At 37.0% G+C, this 23567-nt stretch overlaps 1 protein-coding gene across 1 annotated transcript in view; it reads left to right on the top strand.

Moving 5' to 3' along the window:
* Positions 1-23567, top strand: part of AK5 (adenylate kinase 5) — a 197097-nt gene that overhangs the window by 21677 nt on the left and 151853 nt on the right. Inside the window, exon 6 of the mRNA XM_090269636.1 lies at positions 23226-23417. Coding sequence (XP_090125762.1) covers positions 23226-23417 — 192 coding nt within the window. The remainder of the gene's footprint in view (positions 1-23225; positions 23418-23567) is intronic.

Consider the following 23567-nt stretch of genomic DNA (forward strand, 5'->3'; position numbering starts at 1 on the left):
AGCCTCACTGTGAGAGAGAGCAGGGCAGCTTCAGTTCTCACATTCATTCAGAAGTGCCGTGGGCTCCTTCCAAGTCATGGTTCCTCCAACTGATAGGGCAATGGTTCTCAAGTTTTTTGGTTCTAGACCCCTTTACACTTCTAAAACATTATTTAAGATCTCAAAAAGCTCTCATTTACATGAGCTCTATCTGTTGATATTTACCATATAGGAAACTAAAACAGAAATTTAAAAAATTTAATAATTTATCTTAATAATAAATCCATGCAGGTAACATAAATAACACACTTTAAATAAAACAATGATATTTTCCACAAAAATAAAAACAAAGCAGTAAAAAAGGCAGTGCTTTATATTTTTTAAAATCTCTTTGAGTTCTGGATTAATAGAAGAAAGCTGGATTCTTAGTCTGCTTTTGCATTCCAGCTGCTGTGATATCACACTTCATGTACCCATGGAAAACTCTATTGTATATTTGTGAGAGAATAACAGTGAAAAAGACACATAATTTCTTAGTGTTGATGTAAAAGTAGTTCTGACCTGTAGCCTTCCTGAAAGGCTCTCAGCAATCCCCAGGGGTCTCAAGAGCACACACTGGAAACACTGCCATGGAACATGGTTAACATCTGTGTGATGAAAGCTAGGTCATTGCCATGGCCAGGTTCCAGATGGCTGGAAGGAGGAAAATAATGCAGAAGGTATGTTACTAATCTAGGCTCTTCCAGGCCCCCAGTAGGACCCTCTGTCCATCTAAGGGTTCTTTCTCCATTTGGTGTGAGCAGCATAACTTTTAATTCAATGACCAGAGAATGGAGAAGTGGGAGTTGGACTCAGATCAACTTCTGGTTCTAGAGAAGTCTAGGGGAGATTATTAAAGGGTGGAGACATAATGAGGGGGAGGCATGAAACCAAAGCCAGGTTCAGCTGCCTGCCGCAATGAAAGCCAAGCTTGTGAGACAGGTGCTAGTGAGAAGGAAAGTGGTTTATTCGACAGCCGGCATCTTAAGAAGATGGAACGACTCTGGTCCTCAAAATCCATCTTAATCTGTGGTCAAGCCAGCGATTTTTACAGGGAGTTGGTGAGAATTTGGGAGAGGGAAACTTCCCAGGGGGACTGTGAATGTGTAGTTTCTCTTGAGAGAAGGAAGCAGGAGAAAGGGGGAAGGGGCTGAAGGGGAATCACACCGCTCCTGCTCAGGGTTACTCCCTTTGTTCTGATGTTATCCTTCAATTGGCTTCAATTACCTATCTGTGGTTTATTGCCAGCATCAGCATTTCTCAGTTGGCCAGAGGTGAAAGCACAGGGTTAATTATATCCTTTGATTCATTACCAAATGCATAACTTTGACTACTAGCTGGGAGCTACTAAATCACAGTTACAACTTAACATTTTAGTGCAGGCAGAGGTTTTTATGAGGTGGGAGGAAAGGAAAAACAGACCAAAGAAATCATGGGAAAGGGTTGTGGACATGCAGGCAGTGTCTTCGCTGGTCCCAATATGCATCTTGATGGTCAGCGTCCTTGAGTTGGCCATCTGATTTTTGTCAGCTTAGTGGGATTCTGAGGTCAGGCTGTTTCTTACATTTACACAGGAACTGAACCTGTTGATTCTAGTAAAGTATACTTAGAAAAGAAACTTTTAACATGTGAACTCTAGTTTTGAGAGAAAAATCAGGTCAGCAAAACAAGCTGGGTTTAATATTTACTAAGATTTATAAGGTAGCTTTATATACATATAGTGTAGTCATTCCATGTTGCAGGCATATGCATTAGTTTTCAGGGAATGGGCCAATCTGTTCCCAGAATTGAGCCAGCCAGCAACCCTTTTCTTCCCTTACGTGATCCGAGTGGGACCTGTCATGGTGCCAGCGGGTGTGGTGGTTAGCATGACCATGTATTATATAATCAGGGTATAATGAGGTTCAGGGTCTCCTGGAGGTCAGATTCAATGCCATTTTGGTTCAGGCTGGCTCTGATCAGTTTTTGTTATTCTAGATCTCTTTCCTCTTGTGTTTTGCTGTAATGAAATTGTTTCAACAGCCTACAGCCATAGTGACAGGTACAGGCTCAGTTTCTTAAATCCCAGACCCCCAGGCAGCACACATCACTTCTTACAGTCCGCTGATGAGAACTTAGGTCACATGACTATATCCTCACTGCAGCGAAGGCTGGGAAATATAGTGTCATGGTCAGGCATGGTCCTGGCTACAGAGCTGCTATTAAGGAGATTTTGAGAGACAGCTAGCAGTTTTCACCACAAGTGGCATGCTGTCCACAGCTCCATCTTTCCTTCCCACCCTCACTTCTCAGTCCAAGCCCTGAGCTCTGCACTCTCAGGGTTGCCATTTCAAAGGGCGGGGAGATGAACACTTCTTATCACCATCATGTGGCTCCTGTGCTCCTCCTTGCGTTTTACAGTACTTTTTTCCTACCTGATTTTTTTTTTAACCTTTGGCTTGATGTTGAAATGAGATAACAGATTAGTGAGGGGAAAGCAACCAAGACAGGCAAGAGTGGGAAGTCAAAGATCTCTTCATCACCAACTGAATATACTGCCTAGGCAAGAGTTCACTCAATAGCCCAGAGTCCGTCCACAGGCAAAACCTAAGCAAGGTGTTTTTCTTAAAGGTTGTAGACCTTCATGTTCTATTGGATAGGAGTGGGAAGAAAAGCTAGATTTCTGTACTGAGGATTTACTAACTGAACAGTAAACAAGCTAAAGCCAATAAGAACTCTCTGGTGCTATTATTGAAAACGGAGGAGGGAAACCTATACCAAATCTATATTTAAGTACACACATATATTTAGTATTTCAACTTTCTGGCCCCAGCTGATTTTCTAATTTTATGTATCTCCATAGGCGTTCTACATACTAGGCTACTTCCTATTTCTCACAGTGACCTACTCTATTTTCTCAGTGCTGTTTGTATCATCTCATAACTTATTTCCCTGTGCATTCTGTTTCTGAGCTGTACCTGGGTTGATACTTATAGACCTAACCCATTCTTATAACTGTTCCATAATATTACATTCTATAAATATGTTTTATTAGTAGACTTTCAGGATGTTTTAAAATTTCTGGTATAATAAACAGCATTATAACCAAAATTCTTATACACATTTCTCTTCCCATATGCCAAAAATATCTCTCAGGAATATTTCTAGAAATGGACTTTCTAGGATAGAGGGAAGGGTTGCGCGCGCATGTGTGTGTGTGTTTGTGTGTGTAAATATATTTTTAAGATTTTGTTAATATATTAGTGTTCTTATAAATTTATAATTACCTTTTCCCCATTTCCACACATCTCACCAGTACTTAATTTCAGATCTTTTTATTTTAGGTTATTTAATGGATTAAAAATGTTTTTGTATTGCTATGTTAATTTGAATTCTCCTAATCACTAGTGAACTGAAACATTTTAAAAATGTGTTTAATGGCCATTTGTTTCTTTTCTTTTGAGAATTACCAAACATAACCTCAGCCCTCTTTTTTATGGTGGATTCTTTGTGTTTTTATTATTGATTTGAACATTCTATAAATTAATCCTTTGCTACATATCTTGATAATATTTTCTTCCACTTATATTTTTCTCAATTATAGTTGAGAAACATGATTCCTATTGAATCATATTCTATCTTTTGTCCTACAGAAGTTTTACATTTTAATCTGGTAAATTTATTAGCATTTTACTTTTAGCTTTTGCATTTACTTTTTAGTATAGTCTCATAAGAATATTCTATATTTTTTCTGTTATTTTTAGTTTTATTTTGAAGGTTCAGGTATTTATCTACATTAATTGTTGCATATAGTGTGAAGTAGAGATAGAATTATATTGTATGTTTTAAATGGATATGAAAAATGTATCCAGGGGTCCAAAGATCACTTGTTGACTGTACATCTTTTCCCCATTGAAATGACCTATTCCTGTATAGACATGGGTCTGCTATATGGTTTCTCTACTCACTTCTTTTGAATGTATGTATATTTCTGCATCAATATCATGGTTTTAATTGTAGAACTCTAAATTATAGCCTGATGTCCAAAGAACAACCCCCTCCCCTTCTTTTTTTTCTAAACTGGCTATGACTGTACATTAACTCTTCTTTATGAATTTTAGAATCAGTTTATCTCACCCATAAAAGACCGTTCACATTTTTATTTAAATCTCAATATAGATTATGTCACATGCAGATGAATTTTCAGAGAACTGACATCTTCCCATCCATAAACATTGCCATATAACTCCGTTTATTCAGGTCTTGCTTGATGTTCTTCAGTAAATAAAGTTGTATAGTTTTCCATGGAAAAGTTGTACCTTTTTTGTTAGCTCTGCCCCTATGTTGTTTATAGTTTTGCTATTATTATGAATGAGCTACTTTTTTTCTAACCAATTCCTTTTAGTGCTCAGTTGATCTTTGTAGAATTATTCTTTATGAGTGTATCTGCCTATCTCTCCCCTAAACAGGCTCCTACTCTCTTCTCTTTAGAGCAGAGTTGCCTCTTTCACGTTTTAAACTTCCTTCCATTCATCTTCCTTTCTCACCACTGACCACTTTCTTGACCTGCACACCCACCCTGCTAACTTAGCACATTCTCTTACTATAGTGGATTCTATTAAATGTTTGTTGACTTGGAGTGGTAAATAAATAAACAAACATGGATATCCAGAAAAGGAAGGAACCAAGTAACTATAGAAAAAGTGATGCTGAGTTCAATGTCTCAGGTCCTCATAGAAATCAGTGGCATTGGCTATAATGCCAGCAGAGTACAGTGCATTTTGGCTCTCATTTACTATGTGCTTTTGGCTAATTTACTGACCCTGTTGAAAGTTAAATGTTTTCCTTTGAAGAATGAGAATAATCATACCTCACAGGATTGTTGTTAAGATTAAATAAGGTCAGTACCAGTTTTTGGCACAACTCATGGCTCATAGCAACCGCTCAACCAAAGGAAGTGGTCATTACTCTTCGACATGTTGAGGATAAAAACTTTATGGATTTTTACAGTGGAAGGGCCCTCACCAACTCTTCCCTCCTTTTTGTTAGAGATTTTGAAGGCAAAAGGGGCTTCAGATTTCTTCTAGGGGCTGTTTTTTTTTTGTTTTTTTTTTTTTTTTATATATCTATTGTTAGAGCCTTTAGAGACTGTCTTGAGGTGTTAAGACAGTCCAGAACGGCTCTGCTTTTATTTTATGTTTGGAGGTTCCAGGTAAGACTCTATTGGAAGAAATTTCTCTCCTGCTAGAAATGGCTGGAAACCACCCTATTCACCTGTCAGCAGGAGTCCTGGAACATTCACACTGCGGGGACCAAAGCAGTTGGAAGCCCACTAATTAGTGGTGGTGTTCTCAGTACGCATCTTGGATTTACATATTTAAACAAAACCAAAATTCCCTTCATGCTGTGTACCCTATTTTGATTCCTCGAAGTTTCTCCCTCCTCAAGAGTGGTCCCACAGAGCTGCCTCCTTCCCTTTCCTGGCTAGGCTTGTGTACCACTTAATGGATTTTCACATGGGAGTGGTTTGGTGCCCCCAGCTGTCTGGTTTGGGACCTGTGCAGAACTTCCTTGATGATTATGTTTTTTGGCTTTCTTCCAAGTATAATAAAATATATTTTATGTTCCTGTGAACCAGATGTCCCAAAAATCCAGACTTTTACTTTCTGTTGTATTTATAGAGACCAGTTGGTGTCCAACTGATCTGATTTTTCCATTGTTCCTATACTTTTTATTTTGTTTTTGGTGTAAGCAAAATATATTGTTTCTAGAAATTTATATACACACATTTTAGAATTGATTTGTAATGTGCTATCCCTTTACTCCCCAACATTAGCTGTTGTTATTCCACTTTACAGGTAAGGAAACTGAATCTCAGACAAGTTAAGAAATTTGCCTGAAGACACCAGCAAGTGAAGGCAGAGCTAAGATTCCAAGGGAGGGGATGCAGATTCTAGGTCACTATCTGTCTCTAATCTTGAGGTCACAGACTAGAGAAGTACTCAGGCTAAATGTGGGCGTCAAACTTTTTTTTTTTTTTAATTTCCACCAAATTCTAAAATTGAGAGATTTCATGTTAAAAAGCAGATTTCTGCCTTGTCCTGGAAATTTGGAAGATTTGGTTGTTTCCAGTCCACATTCCGACATCTGAGCAGTGCTGCTGTCATTAGACAGTGTAGGTGCTCTCTAGTTCACGGCAGCCCCCCTCCCACTGCTACCCCAGCCTGGCCCTTCCAACGCATTGATGTCCATTCCCCACAGTGCCTTTTGTCCTCCCCTTGTCACAGCTGTGTCTGATGGTAATTGTTGCTTGTCACTCACACACAAAAAAATACCTCACAATGATAGGTAGACCCTACACAGATGACTGACAGCTGTCTGACCTAGTGAGGATCACTCAATCAACCTATATATTAAATATTTGGGAAGCTTAATTTCTCCTACTTCTCAGATTTTTAAAAGTTAATTTAAATGGGAGATCTAATATTTATTCCTGTGCTCCAGTTTATCTTGATCCATGCTCCTGGTGTGCACATATCCTTCTTAAGGAATCATGGACCAGGGAGTTAAGTCTGTCTGACTGTAGCATTAGAGATCATTTGGGAAATAACTGAAATAATGGCTTCTTTAACACCGATCCAAACTCTTGTTTAAATCAGCAGTTCACCATGGTTTATTCTCTGATGTACGATATTCATAGTTTTGAGGTGTCATGTTGTTAGTTAAAGCATTGATGTCTAGTCATAGCAAGCACTAAGCATTTTTACTTGGGTTATAGTAGAGTGGTCAGAGGAGAAGTAAAGAAGGGACTTTGAAGGCCCCTATCCCCCAAGACACCTTAGCTTTCACCAGTGCTTGGGGAGTATTTATGTCAAATAAATTATCTCTGTAATAACGCCACTCCTACTCATTTTATTCCTTCAGGCTTCTTGAGTGAGAAATAAAGGCTCCAGGAATTGTGCTCCCAGGGAGGGGGGTGCAGCCCATGGGCACTCACGGCCCTTGTGAATCCCATTTATCAATGCGTTGGGAGGCAAAAAAAAGGGCAAGACCTGCTGGGACAGGTATATGTGACTATTTTAAACTCTTTTCTTTTTCTAGTAGTGATTTTCTCTAGTATCTGTAATTTAACCTCAACTTTGCCATTTAAAAAGAATCTAAAAATAGAGTTAAGTTCAGAGTTTGAGTGAAAGAGAAAATATGAAAAATTCTCGACTACATTTAGTTTTTTATAAAAGCTTAGAGATCAGAGAAAATTAGTCTTCAGAGGGTTATCATCCTACTTGCATAGTGGATTGATTTGAAAGACTCATAATTTGATTTGCTGTTCCTATATGGGGGGGGGCAGATTTGATTTACTGTACTCTATAACAAGGAGTGACTTAATTTTAATTATACATTTTTTCCTAAGCATTAGCACTTTCATTCAAAATAGGAAACTATTGACTTAGAAGCTTGCTTATAATTATTTAATAATTAGGTTTTGAAATTGAGAATATATTACTAGATGATTATTCACTTATTTTTATTGCGATGTGCTGTGACTACAAATGACCATTAAAGTTAAGAGATTGGTGAGATTTTTATAATTGCCCTATACAAAGTGAAATGACAATTTCCGCATTTCACACAAAGAAAAAATCAGAATTATCACTTACTTTGCCATATAAATTAGGTACTATTGCCACATAACAAATCACCCAAAACTTAGTGACTTAAAACAACATTTATAATCTCACATGCTTTCTATGGGTCAGGAAATCAAGAACTTCTCAGATGGTTGGTTTTGATTCAAGATACCTAGTGATGTTGCATTTAAATGGCGGTTGGAACTAGGCTTCTTAGAAGTCTGATACTTGAATTGGGAGACTCAAAACAGCTGAAGACTAGAACAGCTCAAGTTCCTTGGGTATCTCTTCTTACCTTGCCGCGTGGAGCTCCCTGGGTGACTGGACTTCACTGCAGCTCAGGGCTCCAACTGCATGTGATCCAAGAGAGCAAGAAGGAAGCCCTATCACCTTTTCTATCCTAGCTTCAACAGCCATTAGCAGCTGGAGCCAATTTCTGTTCCTTAGAGTCACTAAGGCTGGCTCACAATCAAGGAGAGGGGAATTAGTACCCACTACATTTTTATAAGAGTGTCAAAAAAAAACAAACCTTGTCAACATGGTTTAAATCACCACACCATGGCGTTAAATTAAAAAAAAAAAAATCCTTGCCCTTTCTTCACGTTGCTCAGGTCTGCCCCTCCCCTTCATTTCCTTTCTTCCTAGTCTTTTCATGCCAGGGGCTCGCTTCAGTCTATTTGGACTACTACATACTACAGTCTTTACTTACCTAACCTTCCGGTCCTGTTCTCTCCACATCCTGTCTATCTCGTGTCTTGATTAATCTTTCTAAAAGGCCACTGTCATTAATTCATTCCTCTGGTTGAAAGCCTTTAATGCCGCTTATTGTCTACAAACATGTTTCTCCTTATGTGGATTACAGAAGAATCAGGTACATGCCTTGTTAAAAAATGCAGATTGTTTAAGTCCCTCCTCAGAATTACTGTATTAGACTTTCTGGTGAGTGGAACCCAAGAGTCTGCATGTTACTAAGTTAACCTTTAACAAAGCTGATTCTTAATTAAGCACACTAAAGTGCACATTTTAATGCGGTGTTTAATAGCACACAGCAAAGGTTTTCAGTCATGATATGTTGCCATAGTTATGGAGCAAGCACGCTGTTACTAATAATACCAAAGTACTGAAATGAGAGCACATCCACAGTCATCTCAATAATGTCATCTTCACGAATTTTCAAACTTCCTTTCTTGAGTGAGAAAGAAATTGCTAAGAAAGTGAAGAATTTCACATAAGATGTATTTTCAGTATTAATATTATAAGGTTATTGTGTTTCTGTGGAATTCGCACGCAAACTGATCTGAGTCAGACTTGGCTTGTCTTACTACCGTCCCTGGAACACGTGTTGACCTTGTTTCCTCACTCTTTGAGTCCCTTTGATAATCATTTTTCACTGCAGATCATATCTCACTTTCTCCTGGACACCAAGCCATGGAGATTTCTCTCTCTCTCTCTCTCAGCTTCTTCAGCAAAACACGTTACTGTCTGTAACATTCATATGACTCTTTTCATATAGTACCTTAAAACATTACCTATTGGTTCATCAAATTGCCGTGTCAGGTTCCATCAGAAAGACAGGGAGCACTCAACTAGGCTAAGCCGAAAAGTCTTTAATAAAGGAACTATTGAAAAGGTGTAAATAAAACATGGGGACACTACAAAGGATAGCTCAGTATCATGAGGCTGGTAAAAATGGGAACTGCTACCATCCTTAGGCCTACAAATTCAAGATGGGGGAGCAGTTACTTGAAACTAGAAAAAAGGCAGATATAGAAAGAAGGCTTCCTTACAGGAGCCTTGACTTTCACTAGAGAGAGGTAGCCAGCCTAGGATGACCCTACAGGATGAGAGCCCTACAGGATGAAATGTTCCTCACCTCCCTCTCTCTGATCTTCTGGCTGATGTTTACCAAGGCCAAAAATACCTGGAAGCCAGAGGGCAAGAGACCCCATTGATTCATTCCAAAAGAGTAGATCACCCAGGGCACAGAGTTGGGCAGAGAAAGGTGAAGAATGAGGCTAGAGAGGCAACAGGAAAATATGCAGCACAGTTATAAATTTATTAAAGCAGAGTCTTGCATCTACTTTTTGTCTTTTTCACAGTAGTTAAGTAACTATGTCTTTATTCTTTTATGCCAGTGCATGTTAGTTTTATTTCCCCAGAATGTTTGATAAGGATGAGTGCCAAAGGCTTTCCCAGTGTTAACATTTTGTATTTTTTTGTGCAGTAATTCACTCAAACATAAACCACTGTATTTCCTTAATTTCTGGGCCTACTTCCCTTAATGTCTTTATTAGAAGAAGGCAGTTCCTTGAGAAAATGAAGATACAGCTATAATTTGAATCTCCTAAGTCATTACCAAATATATAAATTCAAATTAAACTGTCATATATTTTGGAAGCCAAGGACCTATTTTCAGATCCTACCAATTTAGCCTTACTGACTATAAACACATTATGTTCTGTGAAGAGTTAATGCACAGCTGGTTCCATGTTAAGAAAAAATGGCAGAGATGATGAATTTGTAAAATGAATAAACAGGGTAATTTTTTATACTACAGGTCTCTTACCTTTATAGAAAGAGTCAACTGGAATTTTCATTATCTGAATAGAAGTGGACATACTTTATTTTTATAAAGATGCTTTTTAAAAATAAAGACACAGATAGGTTGATAATCAAGGACATAAACATATTTATCACCCAAATACTAACCCTAAAAAAAACAGAAGTGACTTCAGTAATATTAGATAAAGTAAACTTTAAGACAAAGAGTATCACCAGAGTTAGAGGGGAACATGTCATAGTGGTAAAGGGATCAATTTATCAGAAGACATAAAAATAATAAGTGTGTATATACCTAATAAAAATTTTCAAAATACATGAGTCAAACAATTGATATAAAGGGATAGAAATCCACAAGTAGAAAAACCCACACTCATAGCTATAAATTTTAGCAATCCTTTTTTCAGTATTTGATATAAAAAGCAGATAAAATATCAGTAAAGACCTAGAAGATCTGAGGAACAATAAACATATATGAAACACAATATCCAGCCACTGCACAGAACACATTGTTTTTAAGTACACATGGGATCTTCATCAAGATGAACTGTACAATAGGCCATAAGACAAGTAATAATAAGTTTTAAAAGCTTGAGATCTTGTAGAATATAATATGTTCTTTGACCACAATGGCAAAGCAAAAAAAAAAAAAAATTCAACATTAGTTCATGAAAAGAAGTCAGCAAATTGGGAATAGAAGGGAATTCTCTTAATCAGATAAGAGACATCTATGAAAAAACCTACAGCTAATATCATACTTAATGGTGAAATATTGAGTGATTTCTCACTAATCTTGAGAACTGCAGAGATGTCCACTCTCGCCACTTCTATTGGACATTGTACCAGAGGTTCTAAATAATATATTAAGACAAGAAAAATAAAAAGGCATTAATATAAGAAAGGAAGAAGTAAAACTGTCTATACTTGTAGATGAAATGATGGTTTAAAATGAAAATTCTAGGGAATCTACAAAATGACTACCCAAACTAATAATTTTAGCAAAGTCACAGAGTACAAGGTTAATGTACAAATCAATATAGTTCTACATATTGACAGCAAGTTTCCATGTGTTCTAAAATCACATGGTGAGCCACCTCTCGCTTATTGTTTGACTTCCCATGATAATTCCTTATTAATAGAATTATTTGAATACATAGTTATTGGTACCTGTTTATATAGATGGATGGGGTTACGGGGTGATATACTTATGTTTGCATCAGAAAAGTGGTAGTGACTAATTTTCTAATGTGGTGAGTAGTCCTTGATTATTGCATTTAATCTGTTATAGTCCTCAGTTCCTTATTTTCCCATGAGTCATGGCCAAAAAATATCTTCCCATTCATGTTTTATATAATGCCCTTCATGAGCACATAGATTCACTGAAGCACAAATTTTAAAGGCTCTTTATCCTGCATCTTGTAACTAGTGGTCCCTGCATCTGAGGGCTGCTGAGTCATTGCAGAAACAAACAAAACTAGGCAAAATAAGCATTTTTCTCAATCAACTGGCAGCAAAAGTATAGCTTTTTAATACATGAAAATTCTTAGAATTAAATAAAACCTTTAAAAAGATTTTTTTAATTAAAAAAACTTGTTAGCTACCAGTCTTATTTTGTAAATGAGAAAATTGAGGCCCAAAGAGTTTAAGTGACTGGCTAGATTTCACAAATCTAATGCAGAGCTAGAGTAAGCAACCCAAACTCCTAAGCCAAAAGAAACAACCCACACTCCTATGTCCTGGGCTTTTTCCACCCAACTATATTGTCTCTCTGAGAATAAAAAGGGTAGAGCCTAGTCTCAAAGGACTAGGATTTACCATTCCAAAGAACCTCTGTGGAGTTGGATCCAAAAGGCAGTCCCAAAAATTGTTGAACAGTGGACAACATATTTAAATGATTTTTTAATTTCCAAAGGGTCTATTTGAAGGAAAAAGCACATTCAGTTTTACAAGTTCTGTTATGTTCTGATAGAAATCACTGTTTGTCTTCAGAGTCATCTCCTCATAGCTGTGTTCCAGGCATGTCTGAGTTTTATAAATAGCATATTATTTGGTTCTTCCTTGCTGAGTAAATGTGTTTGTGTATAAGAAAACAGTTTTGAAAAATCTCCTTAAAAGTACCTATTGTTAAGCATTAGAGCAAATTATTAGTCAATCATTGATTTTTCTTGTCTAGAAACATTAAAGAATTCTTTAATATTATTTTTGCGCACATTAAACACTCAATGTTTACTGAATGAATGAGTGAATAATAAAACGGTAAATGGCTTAAACTCTCTGATGGGCATTTCCATATCTATGATTCTTTGCTTTCTATTAAAATTTAATAATGAGCCTTTTAAAAACTCATTTAAATATGTTTTATTTGACTGCCAGATATTCTAATAAATATTATTCTTTAGGCAGTGTGTATGTATGTATGTGTATGTATGTGCATACATATAGATAGATAGATAGATAGATAGATAGATAGATAGATAGATAGATAGATAGAAATATACATGAGAGAGAAATATTTGGAAAGAGTTTCCAGCTCAGATTTGCTTCTGCCCAAATCACTCATACATTTCAAAGCATTAAATTAATAATCTAAAAATATTTTATTACAGTGATTATACTTCAATACTCTCACTCCCCATTAGAGCAGGAAGGCCAAGATGAAGGCTGCTGCTGCCCTGGCCAAAAGACACTTGAAAGACTGGTTTCAAATCCGTGGCACCAGCAGAATTTGAAAAGACTCATTCTTACAATAGCAGTTGCCTTCTACAGCCTTGGAAAATTGCCCATTTACTAATGGGAAAGGAAACTTAAGATTTGCCCATTGAAAATGCTGAGTAGAACATTAGAAGTGGACATCAAAAATTTTGGGAAATAACTTCATTCGTTTTAAAAAATAATACCTCTTCTGTCCACCACTACTTAGCATTAAAATCTAGTTTATTAAGAGAGAGGGAGAGGAAGGGAGGGACAGGGAGAGGGAGGGAGGAAGAGAGAGAGATTGAAATTTACTGTGGCTATAGAATCAGACTAAAACTAATTTTCATGCACAGCTTACGGAGCCACCTCACTAGTGTGCATAAACCAGAAGTGGCAAAAAGATTTTCTCTTGGGTTTCACGTTCAAATGGTAACGGTTCCCTGTTCTGTTATGTTGAGGATTTTGAAGCTGAATCCAGAGTGCTAATGATCATTAGCAACGACGATTCTTTGGCCATCCCAGAGACAAGGCTTTTGGGATGGGCCATATCTGTGGTGTACAGACTGGAGATCATAGCACTTTGAATTCCCATCTCAAATGTCCTAGAAACCGGAATCTACCAAGCTATTTTATAGAAAAAATAAATAGAACATTTATCCTCCTCCTAGAAATGGGGTTGTATTTGAAGGAGCATGGGGTGGGATGGGGGTACCCACAGAGACTATTTCTGATTGTCAGAAAGAGTTCTGATCTCACATATTCAGCTGGTCACTTCATTGAGTAGTTCTTTCAGCTTAGTGTGCTACTCTGGATGTGATGACTACCAGACCATTAACTTCTAAAATTAACCTTGAGTGCATCACATTACACCAAAGCAATTTAGAGCTGGAGGTCAGATTATGAGCTACTGTTTTAATACTAAATGCAACTATCACTTCTGGTGATTGGTAGTACTCAAAAAAATCTCACTACGCAAATAAGTGAATGAATGAGTGATTGAAGAGTTTGATTATATCAGCAGGGTTTCTCATAGACCCATTTTTGCCTACCAAACATAGACTTGGTTATAACTTCTTCATCTCTTCCTCTTCCTACACATTTTCCCCAGGAAAAGCAGAGCCCTGACTATTTTCTGGGGAAAGAAGCCATTCCATGTAGTCATGTGGTATTCACACGGACCAGAGACTCCAGAACCCCAGACCCTTTTCTATATCTCTACTATACCCTGCCCCTGGCTTCTGTTTTGGAACCATATTCCAATAGAGTGGAATTTCCATACAATTTCACTATATTGAAATAACATTTTATGTGTTTGCTTCCACATTGCACTGGGACATTTTTTTAAATACTAACATGCTTATTAATTTGAGAGAGAGGAAGGAGGGAGGGAGAGGGAGACAGAGACGAGAGAGAGAGAGAAACATCCATCAGTTTCCTCTCACATGTGCCCTGACCAGGTATTGAACCCACAACCTGGTGTACAGGATGACTCAATAAACTTGCCCAAGGCTGGATTTGGAGATTCTTCTGGGTAGGTACCATGTCTTAACCATTGTCCATATCTTTTTGTCTAGCACAGTAGTTAGTTTATAGTAGGTGCTCAATAAATGTTGGACTGAAGAGGACACCTATAAATGCATTTCCAAGTAGTACTAAAATTGTACTTATCGGAAGTTTTTGTTTTTTTTTTCTTAATTTTTCAATTGCAGTTGACATGCAAGATTGTATTCGTTTCCGGTATACAGCATAGTACTTAGACATTATATAACTTACAAAGTGATCACCTTGATAATCAGACATTTTAAAAAAGAAGCGAATAAAAGACCTCATTTAACTATTTGTAAGCATGTATTAAAATAGTTAATACATGCTTGTAGATTGAATAACTGAAAGAATGAAGGAATTTTCCTTAGTGGTTCTCATACTTAGGATGTTCAAAAAAAATCTTGAGAACAAGATGTTCCAAAAATATGTTTTTAAGTTCTGGCTAGAATTTGTGTCTTAATGCCTCGAGTGTCTGAGGATATGAGTTTAAAGTATGTTTCTTCATTATTAATATAAGTGAGAATAGTTACTCTAAGATGATATAAGCAAAGAAATATAGTAATATCTAAGGAATAGAGTGGAATACTATTACTTGTACTTCAGCCATTAATAACTTAATAGAATTCTCTGAATTTCCCTGGAAATTTGTATTTGAGTGAATGCTAAGCCATCAACCTAGATAAGGGAGAAATAGAGCTGTATTAGGTATGCATCCTCTTTTGAGGTGTTAGCTTCCTTCTGCCATACAAATAAAGATAACTTATACCTAATAAATATATGACAGTTTTTCTTTGGATGACATCAACTTTTTTTTTTTTTTAAGAAAGCATTTCCATCTAAACTTCAAATGAAAATCTTCATTAAGGACACTTGTGGTGAACATTCAACCTATTTTCCATTCAATATGTCTATGCATGGACTATTAATGGAACTATTACATAGCTTCTTATCTATTTTATATTCCTATTTATTTTTCTCTGAGAAATGCTTTTAACAGATTTGAAAATGAGCTTTTTGCTTTAAGAATTTCTAAACCACTTTTCTAATACTTCCCTGTGAATTGATGTAGTATGTCTCAAGGCATATATTCCATTTGTCTAAAATAGGCAGGTTGGACTCACAGATACAGAGAACAGGCTGACAACTGTAAGAGGCAAGGGAGTTGTGGGGCTGGGTGAAGAAGGTGAAGGGATTAAGCAAAGGAAAAAACCCTCATAGACACAGACAACAATATTGTGATTACCAGAGGGTAAGAGGGGTGGGGGAGATAGAAGAAGGTGAAAGGAGGATAAATGGTGATGGAAGGAGACTTGACTTGAAGTGGTGAACACACAATACAATATACAGATGATGTATTATAGAACTGTGCACCTGAAACCTATATGATTTTATTAACTAATGCTACCCCAATAAATTAAATAAAATTTTTTAAAAGTAAAAGAAAAAAATAGGTCAGAGAGAAACTGCACTGTTCTTGCTTTTTTAATAAATATATTTTATCTTATTTACTACAACTAAAAATATATCAGATATTTAGCTTCAATAATTTTTTTAAAAACTGATTGCTGTGCAAATCAAATAGGAATTTGTACCACACTATCTTTAAAAATCCTATCTTCTTTGCTTCCATGAATTTAGAACATGGTAGACAATATAACAATGGGATCTCATGGGTAATTATTCTAATTGTCAATATTATGTATTTAAAGTTAAGTGCTTGTAAAGAGGCAAGGTATAGAGGGGGACTGATTCAGAAGCTGGCTAAATGGTGAGCATTAACAACATGCTGAGATCTTACATTTCTTCAAGGTCTGTCTCAATGGTGATTTTCTTGGCTGGATCTGAAAACATTCCCAACATTATCACTCAATTGTTCAACTGCTTCTTAACAGATACTGTTTTCTGTGATCTCATCAGTCATTCATCGCATGCACTAGTAATGAAGAATTCATATACTGACCACTGTGAATCAGGCAGGCCCGGCTCGTTTCACAGGTATAGAAACAACTGATGTATTTTGGAATTCTGCCCATTTGCCTTCATTCCTCTCTCTCCCCTCCAATCTCAAAGTCCTTTTGTTTTATTTCAGGGCTGTTTGCCTAATGCTGGCACTATTGGTTTCCCCAATTTCCTAAATGATCATTAAAATCAAGCTCATCTCCAAAGACAATATTAAGAATAATGATGATGTTTCACATTATATTTCATTTGACCTCTGTTCATAAAGGGGCACATCACTGTAGAGAGTTCAGGCTCATTAACTGTTCCAGATGATCCTCTGGCCTCCAGTCTCTCCCCATTCAGTCTGCCCTCTGCACTACCACTGGCATTCACTTTAAGGCACAAAACGAAATATACTCCTGTGTTTATAAGGTAAAACCCCAACTGCTTAGCATGCAAGGCAATGCCAGCCCATGTAGTCTCAGTCTGCCTTTTCAGAATTTCAACTTCTGGCTCATAATAGGGTCTTAGTAAATATTAAATGGAAGAATAAATAAATGAACGAAGTAATTGCTTGCATAATCAAATTAGTGGTGAGGAAAGATGTCTGGGAAAAAACAGAGCTGGAAGTTTACATTCACTTTCATATTGTAGACCTGGTATATATTAAATAAAACCTTAGCCTTGTCCTTTTTATTAAATTTCTATGTCTTGACAGCTTAATGTACTCCAACTGCTTTTATTGAAATTATGATTTGCACCATAAAAATCAAACCACGCAAGTGTACTTTTCATAATCTAATGATATCTTTTTGAAACCATTAATAATACACTCTGTTCAGTAGATATGATTAATTTGACTTGTGACAAATTATGAAAGAACAGAATAATCGAGATAGTAAACTAAATAAAGTAATAGAAACAGTGGGCTGTAAGGGATTACCACAGGGTTTTGGAAATGAATAGAATATACAGCTTTTGAACAAGAAATGCCCAGACTATAAAAAATAAGACTTCACATATTGGCTATCTTTTTGTTTCTTTCATTTTTGTACTGATTTATATTGATTCACTTCAGGGTTTGTTGTTGCTGTTGTTATTATTTAACTTTTAAAGACCCTGCAACTTCAATAAGCTACTGCTTTCAGCACTTGTTTTCTATATATAGGTTTCTAATTATATAAAGCAGAGGTTAAAACACAGCTTCCTGAGTCTCGTCTCCAGAGATTTAGATCTAGTAGAACAGAGTGGAGCTCATGACTTTACATTTCTAACAAGCTTCCAGGGAATGCTCACACAAGAGCAACCAGTGCAAGGGGCGCTCTTCAGTGACATTACAGTCCAGTCTCATTCACACTGTTATCAAAGTTTGCCACAGCAGAACAGCTTTTATTTAACTCGCGTATTTCATGTAATTGTAACAATAATGGGAAGAGGGAATAGTATTTGTCTTGGAGAAAAGAACTCTTTGGGAAAATATGTTCACAGACACCAGATAGTATAAAAATTGCCATATGAGAGTGGCTTTCCTCTTTTTTCCCATTTAAAATAAAATTTAAACATTGTGCTAATCATATTGTATTATAATTATCTTTTCACTCAAGTCTCAGACTATGAGCTCCTTAAGGTCTGGGGAAATACCTTATCCCACTTTATAATCAGGACCTAATACCCAGTACTGATCAATGGAATCATGAGATGTTAAAATATTTGAGATATAATAAATCTTACCATCAGCAAATGACAGGGAAAAAAATTATTTTATTGTGAAACTTTGTCTCTAATCCACTGGAGCCAGCCCTGGCTGGATGTCTCAATTTGTTGGAGATCGCCCCATACACCAAAAGGTTTTGGGTTTGATTCCCAGTCATGGCACATACCTACGTTGCATGTTTGATGCCTGGTTGATGTCTCTCTCTCTCTCTCTCTCTCTCTCTCTCTCTCTCTCTCTCTCTCTCTCTCTCTCTCTCTCAAATCAGTAACCATATACTCAGGTGAGGATTTTTAAAAGTTTATACCCACTGGAGCTCAAGATTACTCTCTAAACTGCATGGAGAATTCCTTCTAGCCAGACTACCAGCAGCCTAGATCCTAGGAGACCTCCTCCAACCCTGCTCTCTCCCCCAAGTCTCAGATTGTCCCAGAAACATCGATCCAGATAATAAGTAGAGAAGATGACAGGAAGTAGAACCAGAAAATCATAAATTGGTTCTTTTTTTAAAATAATTTATTTATTTGTTTGTTTATTTTATTTTTAGAGAGAGGGGAAAGGAGAAAGAGAGGGAGAGAAACATCACTGTGTGGTTGCCTCTCACTCGCACCCCCAACTGGGAACCTGATGTGCAACCTAGTCATGTGTCCTGACTGGGAAATGAACCAGTGACACTTGGCTCGCAGGCCGACGCTCAATCCACTGAGCCACAGTAGCCAGAGCCATAAATTGGTTCTTAAAGATGCTCAATGCAGACATTCTGACAATTAAGGTCAGCAAATCTTACTAGCTTCAGAGAAAGAATCAAGTTCAAAAAGAAAGATGAGCATCAGAGTGAAATAGAGGTGAATATTACATCTCTAGCCACTTGGAAATAAAAGAGAAGATCCTAAGTGAGAGAAATCACAACCTTACCTAGAACTGTAGTTCGTGAAAAATCTTGCTCTGGCCAACTTTGTACTACGCTTTTCTCCCCAAGAAGTGGGGAGAGGTGAACGGGGAACAAGGAAAGAGAAGTCGTGAGACTTCTTTCCTTAAAGATTAACATTCTCCTACTTGATGTCCTCTTTTATAAACCCAGGGGTCTTAATAGTTCAGGTCGTGGAGTTTATAACCAAGCTGTGTGTTTGCAGAGTCATGTTTGTTAATTGGGAAAAGAGAGGAGACAAAGAAAACAGATGGCAGAACTTCATACTTCCCATGGCCTTAGTTCATGTGTTCTTGTGCCTAGAATCTTCCACTTGTAAACTTAAAACTTAATTTAGAGAAATCTTCTATCAAGATATTAATTGCCTCCCTTCTCCTGGCAAAAAAATTATTGCCTACCTATTTAGGTCATCCCCTCTCTAAGAGGACGATACCTAAAAGATATTCATTTTGTGAGCTGCATACTTCATGCATAATCTTGGCGTTGCATTCTTAGGCCATGTGCAGGCTCTTCTCTAAGAATTTCTGTTCTCTTGGAAAGACCACTCTTCCCTTGGAAAGATCACTCTTCCCTTGCCTTCTTTCTCTGGTTACTCCTTCCTCATCTTCAGGCTGCAACTCAGTCGTCAGTTCCTCATGGGAGCTTTTCATGACCTCAGATGAGCCTGCTAGTGGCTATACTTACTCTGTGGAGCAATCAGCTGGTTATCCCTAGCTGTCAGGGTGGTCCAGTCTGTACTGCATTTTAATTTTTTTTTATTCCTAGATATATATTATTTCATTTATGCTAAGGAGAGATAGCATGTTAATCACAATTATAAAATAAAATAACTTTGCAGATTCACTTCAAAGTCATCCTTATCAGACCCAACGTTGCATTTATTGATCGAAAGTTTTAGATATTCCACCCAAGTGTTCTATAAACCTAAAACTACTTTCTCAAAAGGTCTATTAATTTAAAAAATAAATGAACAAAATGAAATTTTATTCAAAGTGTACAAAATCTTAAATTTCAAGCTGCTTCTAACATTTCAAAAGTCAATAGCAAAAGGCAAAATACAGTGAGGATTACATATGTATGTCTATCTATGACCTCACTGTATTATGTAGACAGAAGCACTTACATTGAAATCTGTTTAAATGCAAACTGCAAGAATTTCAAAATGCAAGACATTTTTATCTGCATTCAATACCAAGTGAGAAGTTCAGGTTTTTTCCATATTTCAATATACATTTATGACCAAACCAAACACAATATAATGTCATTTTAATTTATTTGTCAAAAATTATCTTCCTTTCCCTGGCCAATGTGGTTTAGTTGATTGGTTGGAGCATTGTCCTGTACACTGAAAGGTTGTGGGTTCAATCCCCCATCAGGGCACATACCCAGTTTGCAGGTTCAATCCCTGGTCAATTCACGTACAGAAGGCAGCTAATCAGTGTTATGTTTCTCTCTCAAATCAATGTTTCTCTCTCTCTCTCTCTTTTCCTCCCTCTCTCTCTCTCTCTAAAAAAAAAAAAAAAAGCAATGAAAAAATGTCCTTGGAGGAGGGTTTTTTTAAATGTCTTATTTGTATATTTAAAGAAAATTTAAGAGAATGTCATTTTAAGATTGTATTAAATATTAATTTTATAATATCAAATTTGGTAAGTTTTAACTTCTTATAACATCTATATCACTATGTCATATATCACACAAAAATTACAAAATGATTTTCTAAATTGTTAAGATTTCTCAAAAGCTATTTAGAAGTTTTTTTAAAAACTGGGAAATACTAAGCTACTGAGGTGGGGTAGGGGCTTCCCATTGTTTTACAGTTAGAAAACAGAGGTTCAGAGAAATTGAATCACTTGCCCAAGGACAAGCAACAATAGATGGCAGATGTTTGATTCAAATTCATGCTCTTAATCATTTATACTAGCATGTGCCTGTGCTTACACAGTGCAAGTGGGAATTGGGCGAAGAGGAGTCTGCATGGTGTTTCAAAGGCAGAATCCATAGGCAATGGTGATAGCTCAGAGAGATTGAAATTGTCATAAGTAAGGGTTAAAAGTGATACTATCGCTTCTAGCTGAGAGATTTAGGAAAGTAGTGTTGCTACCATAAAAATAAATAAATATACAAACAAACAAGATGGGAATTTCATTTAGGTAAAAATGTGCTGAGATTGATATTGGCCTTGCTGAGTCACAAGTAACATTAAGACTTACAGGTAGATATACGACTCAACATCAAGAAAGCAGACAATCCAATTAGAAAATGGGCAAAGAAACCGAACAAACACTTCTCTGAAGAGGACATACGGAAGGTCTGTAGACATATGAAAAAATGCTCAACATCACTAGCCATCAGAGAGATGCAAATAAAAACCACAATGAGATAACACCTCACACCAGTCAGAATGGCCATCATCAACAAATCAACAAGCAACAAGTGCTGGCGAGGATGTGGAGAAACGGGAACCCTACTGCACTGTTGGTGGGAATGCAGACTGGTGCAGCCACTATGGAAAACAGTATGGAATTACCTCAAAAAACTAAAAATGGAACTGCCTTTTAAACCAGCGATTCCACTGCTAGGATTATACCCCAAAAATCCTAAAACCCTAATTCAAAAGAACTTATGCACCCCTATGTTCATAGCAGCACTGTTTACAATAGCTAAGTGCTGGAAACAGCCTAAGTGACCATCTGTAGACGAGTGGATCAAAAAACTGTGGTACATCTACAAAATGGAATACTGTGAAGCAGAGAGAAAGAAGGAACTCCTGCCATTTGCGACAACATGGATGGAACTAGAGATAATTATGCTTAGTGAAATAAGCCAGACAAAGAAAGAAAAATACCACATGATATCACCTAATACAGGAAACTAAAGAACAACATAAACAAATGAACTAAATAGGACAAGGAGCAGAATAACAGTCAATAGGGGGGAGGGGGAGGGAGAGAAGGGGGATAAGTAAGGGAAGAATTTAGTCAGGAAACATGTATGAATGACTCATGGACATGGACAACGGGGAGGGATATGAGTGTGGGAGAAGGGGTGGGCTGGGTGGGGGGGAGTAATGGGAGGAAAATGGGGCAACTGTAATTGAAAAATCAAAAAATAAAGTTTAAAAAAAGAAAAGAAAAAAGAAAAAAAAGACCTACAGGTAGAGCTGTCATATGGCCTATTTCACAGTACAGGACTTAAGTACTGTTGAAGATCAGTGCTGAAATGTAGATTTAAAATCCATTAACAAAGGGTAGTGATTGAAGCCAGAAGAGTGGAAGAGCACTGAGAGAATAAGAAGAAAATTAGAATCTGAAGAGGCTGGAAAAAAATCATCTAAGCCTAGGGTAACACCTCACTTGTGGATTAAGAAAAAAAAAAATGTAAGTGAAGAAAAAAACAAAACAAATTTTTTTTTTAAGTTAGAGGAGAATTAGGACAGCCTAGAATCATGAAAACTGGTAAGGGCACCTGAATCAAGTTTGTGCTCTTTATTTTACATACAATATCTTATTTAGTCCTTAGGAAGGTAGATTTGTGTATCTCTATTGACAGATGATGACACAGAGGTTTAGTGAAGTTAAGCCATTTGGTGCTTTGTAATAATGGAAAGAACACAGGCCTTATGCCAGAGAGATTTAAGTTCAATTATCAACTTTGACATTACTGACCATGTTACTTCAGACAAGTGCTTAATTTCTCAGACCCTCAGTTTACTCATCTGTAAAATGGAGGTAATATTCACCTTGAAGATTGTTGTAAAGTTTAGTGATAACATAGAAAATAACAACATCAGGCCTGGCATACAGTAGATACTGTTAAAAGGACAGCAAATACTAATAATAGCAGAAGTACTTGTTAATTATAGACATCTGTGGCCCCAATAGTCATTGCCCCTCTAAAATCAGGTCACATATACTTTTGGAAAAGTTTGGCCTATCTTATTCTTAATTCAACCAGGACACATATTTGAGCATAACAAAAAGTATGTTCCTGAAATAAGCAGCGTCACTGCATACGGCTACGTGGGTGTGCCATTTACATGGATTCCAACAGCAATGGCTCCTGACCTCGTGTAGAGTGATTGCCCTGGAAATGTGTTGGCAAAACACATAGAGGGCCAAAAATATGGCAGCCACAACAGAACCAAAGAGATGAATGCCATTGTCTGCACTTCGCATTGGTTGGTATGTTGAATGCCTGTCTACTTGTTTAATGCTCTCCACAGATCTGTACTCCCGACTTGGTGGTATTCCTGGCTTGTGCCAATCAGAGGCTCAAAGAAAGATTACTGAAGCGTGCAGAGCAACAGGGGCGGCCTGATGACAATCTGAAAGCTACCCAAAGGAGACTGATGAACTTCAAGCAGAATGCTGCTCCGTTGGTTAAATACTTCCAGGAAAAGGGGCTCATCATGTCAGTAAGTTAGCTATACGTTTATATGCCTATTACAAGAATGATCTTTTAGATTTCTCTAGCCCTTGTGGTTTAGAAATCTTTACATTAAAAAAGTGGCTTTTCTTGGGTTCAGATTCAATGAAAAAAGTTGGTGATTTTGACCCTATTTGCC

This window comes from Furipterus horrens, unplaced genomic scaffold (assembly GCF_987537825.1).
Source record: "Furipterus horrens unplaced genomic scaffold, mFurHor1.1.pri manual_scaffold_3, whole genome shotgun sequence".
Lineage (NCBI taxonomy): Eukaryota > Metazoa > Chordata > Mammalia > Chiroptera > Furipteridae > Furipterus > Furipterus horrens.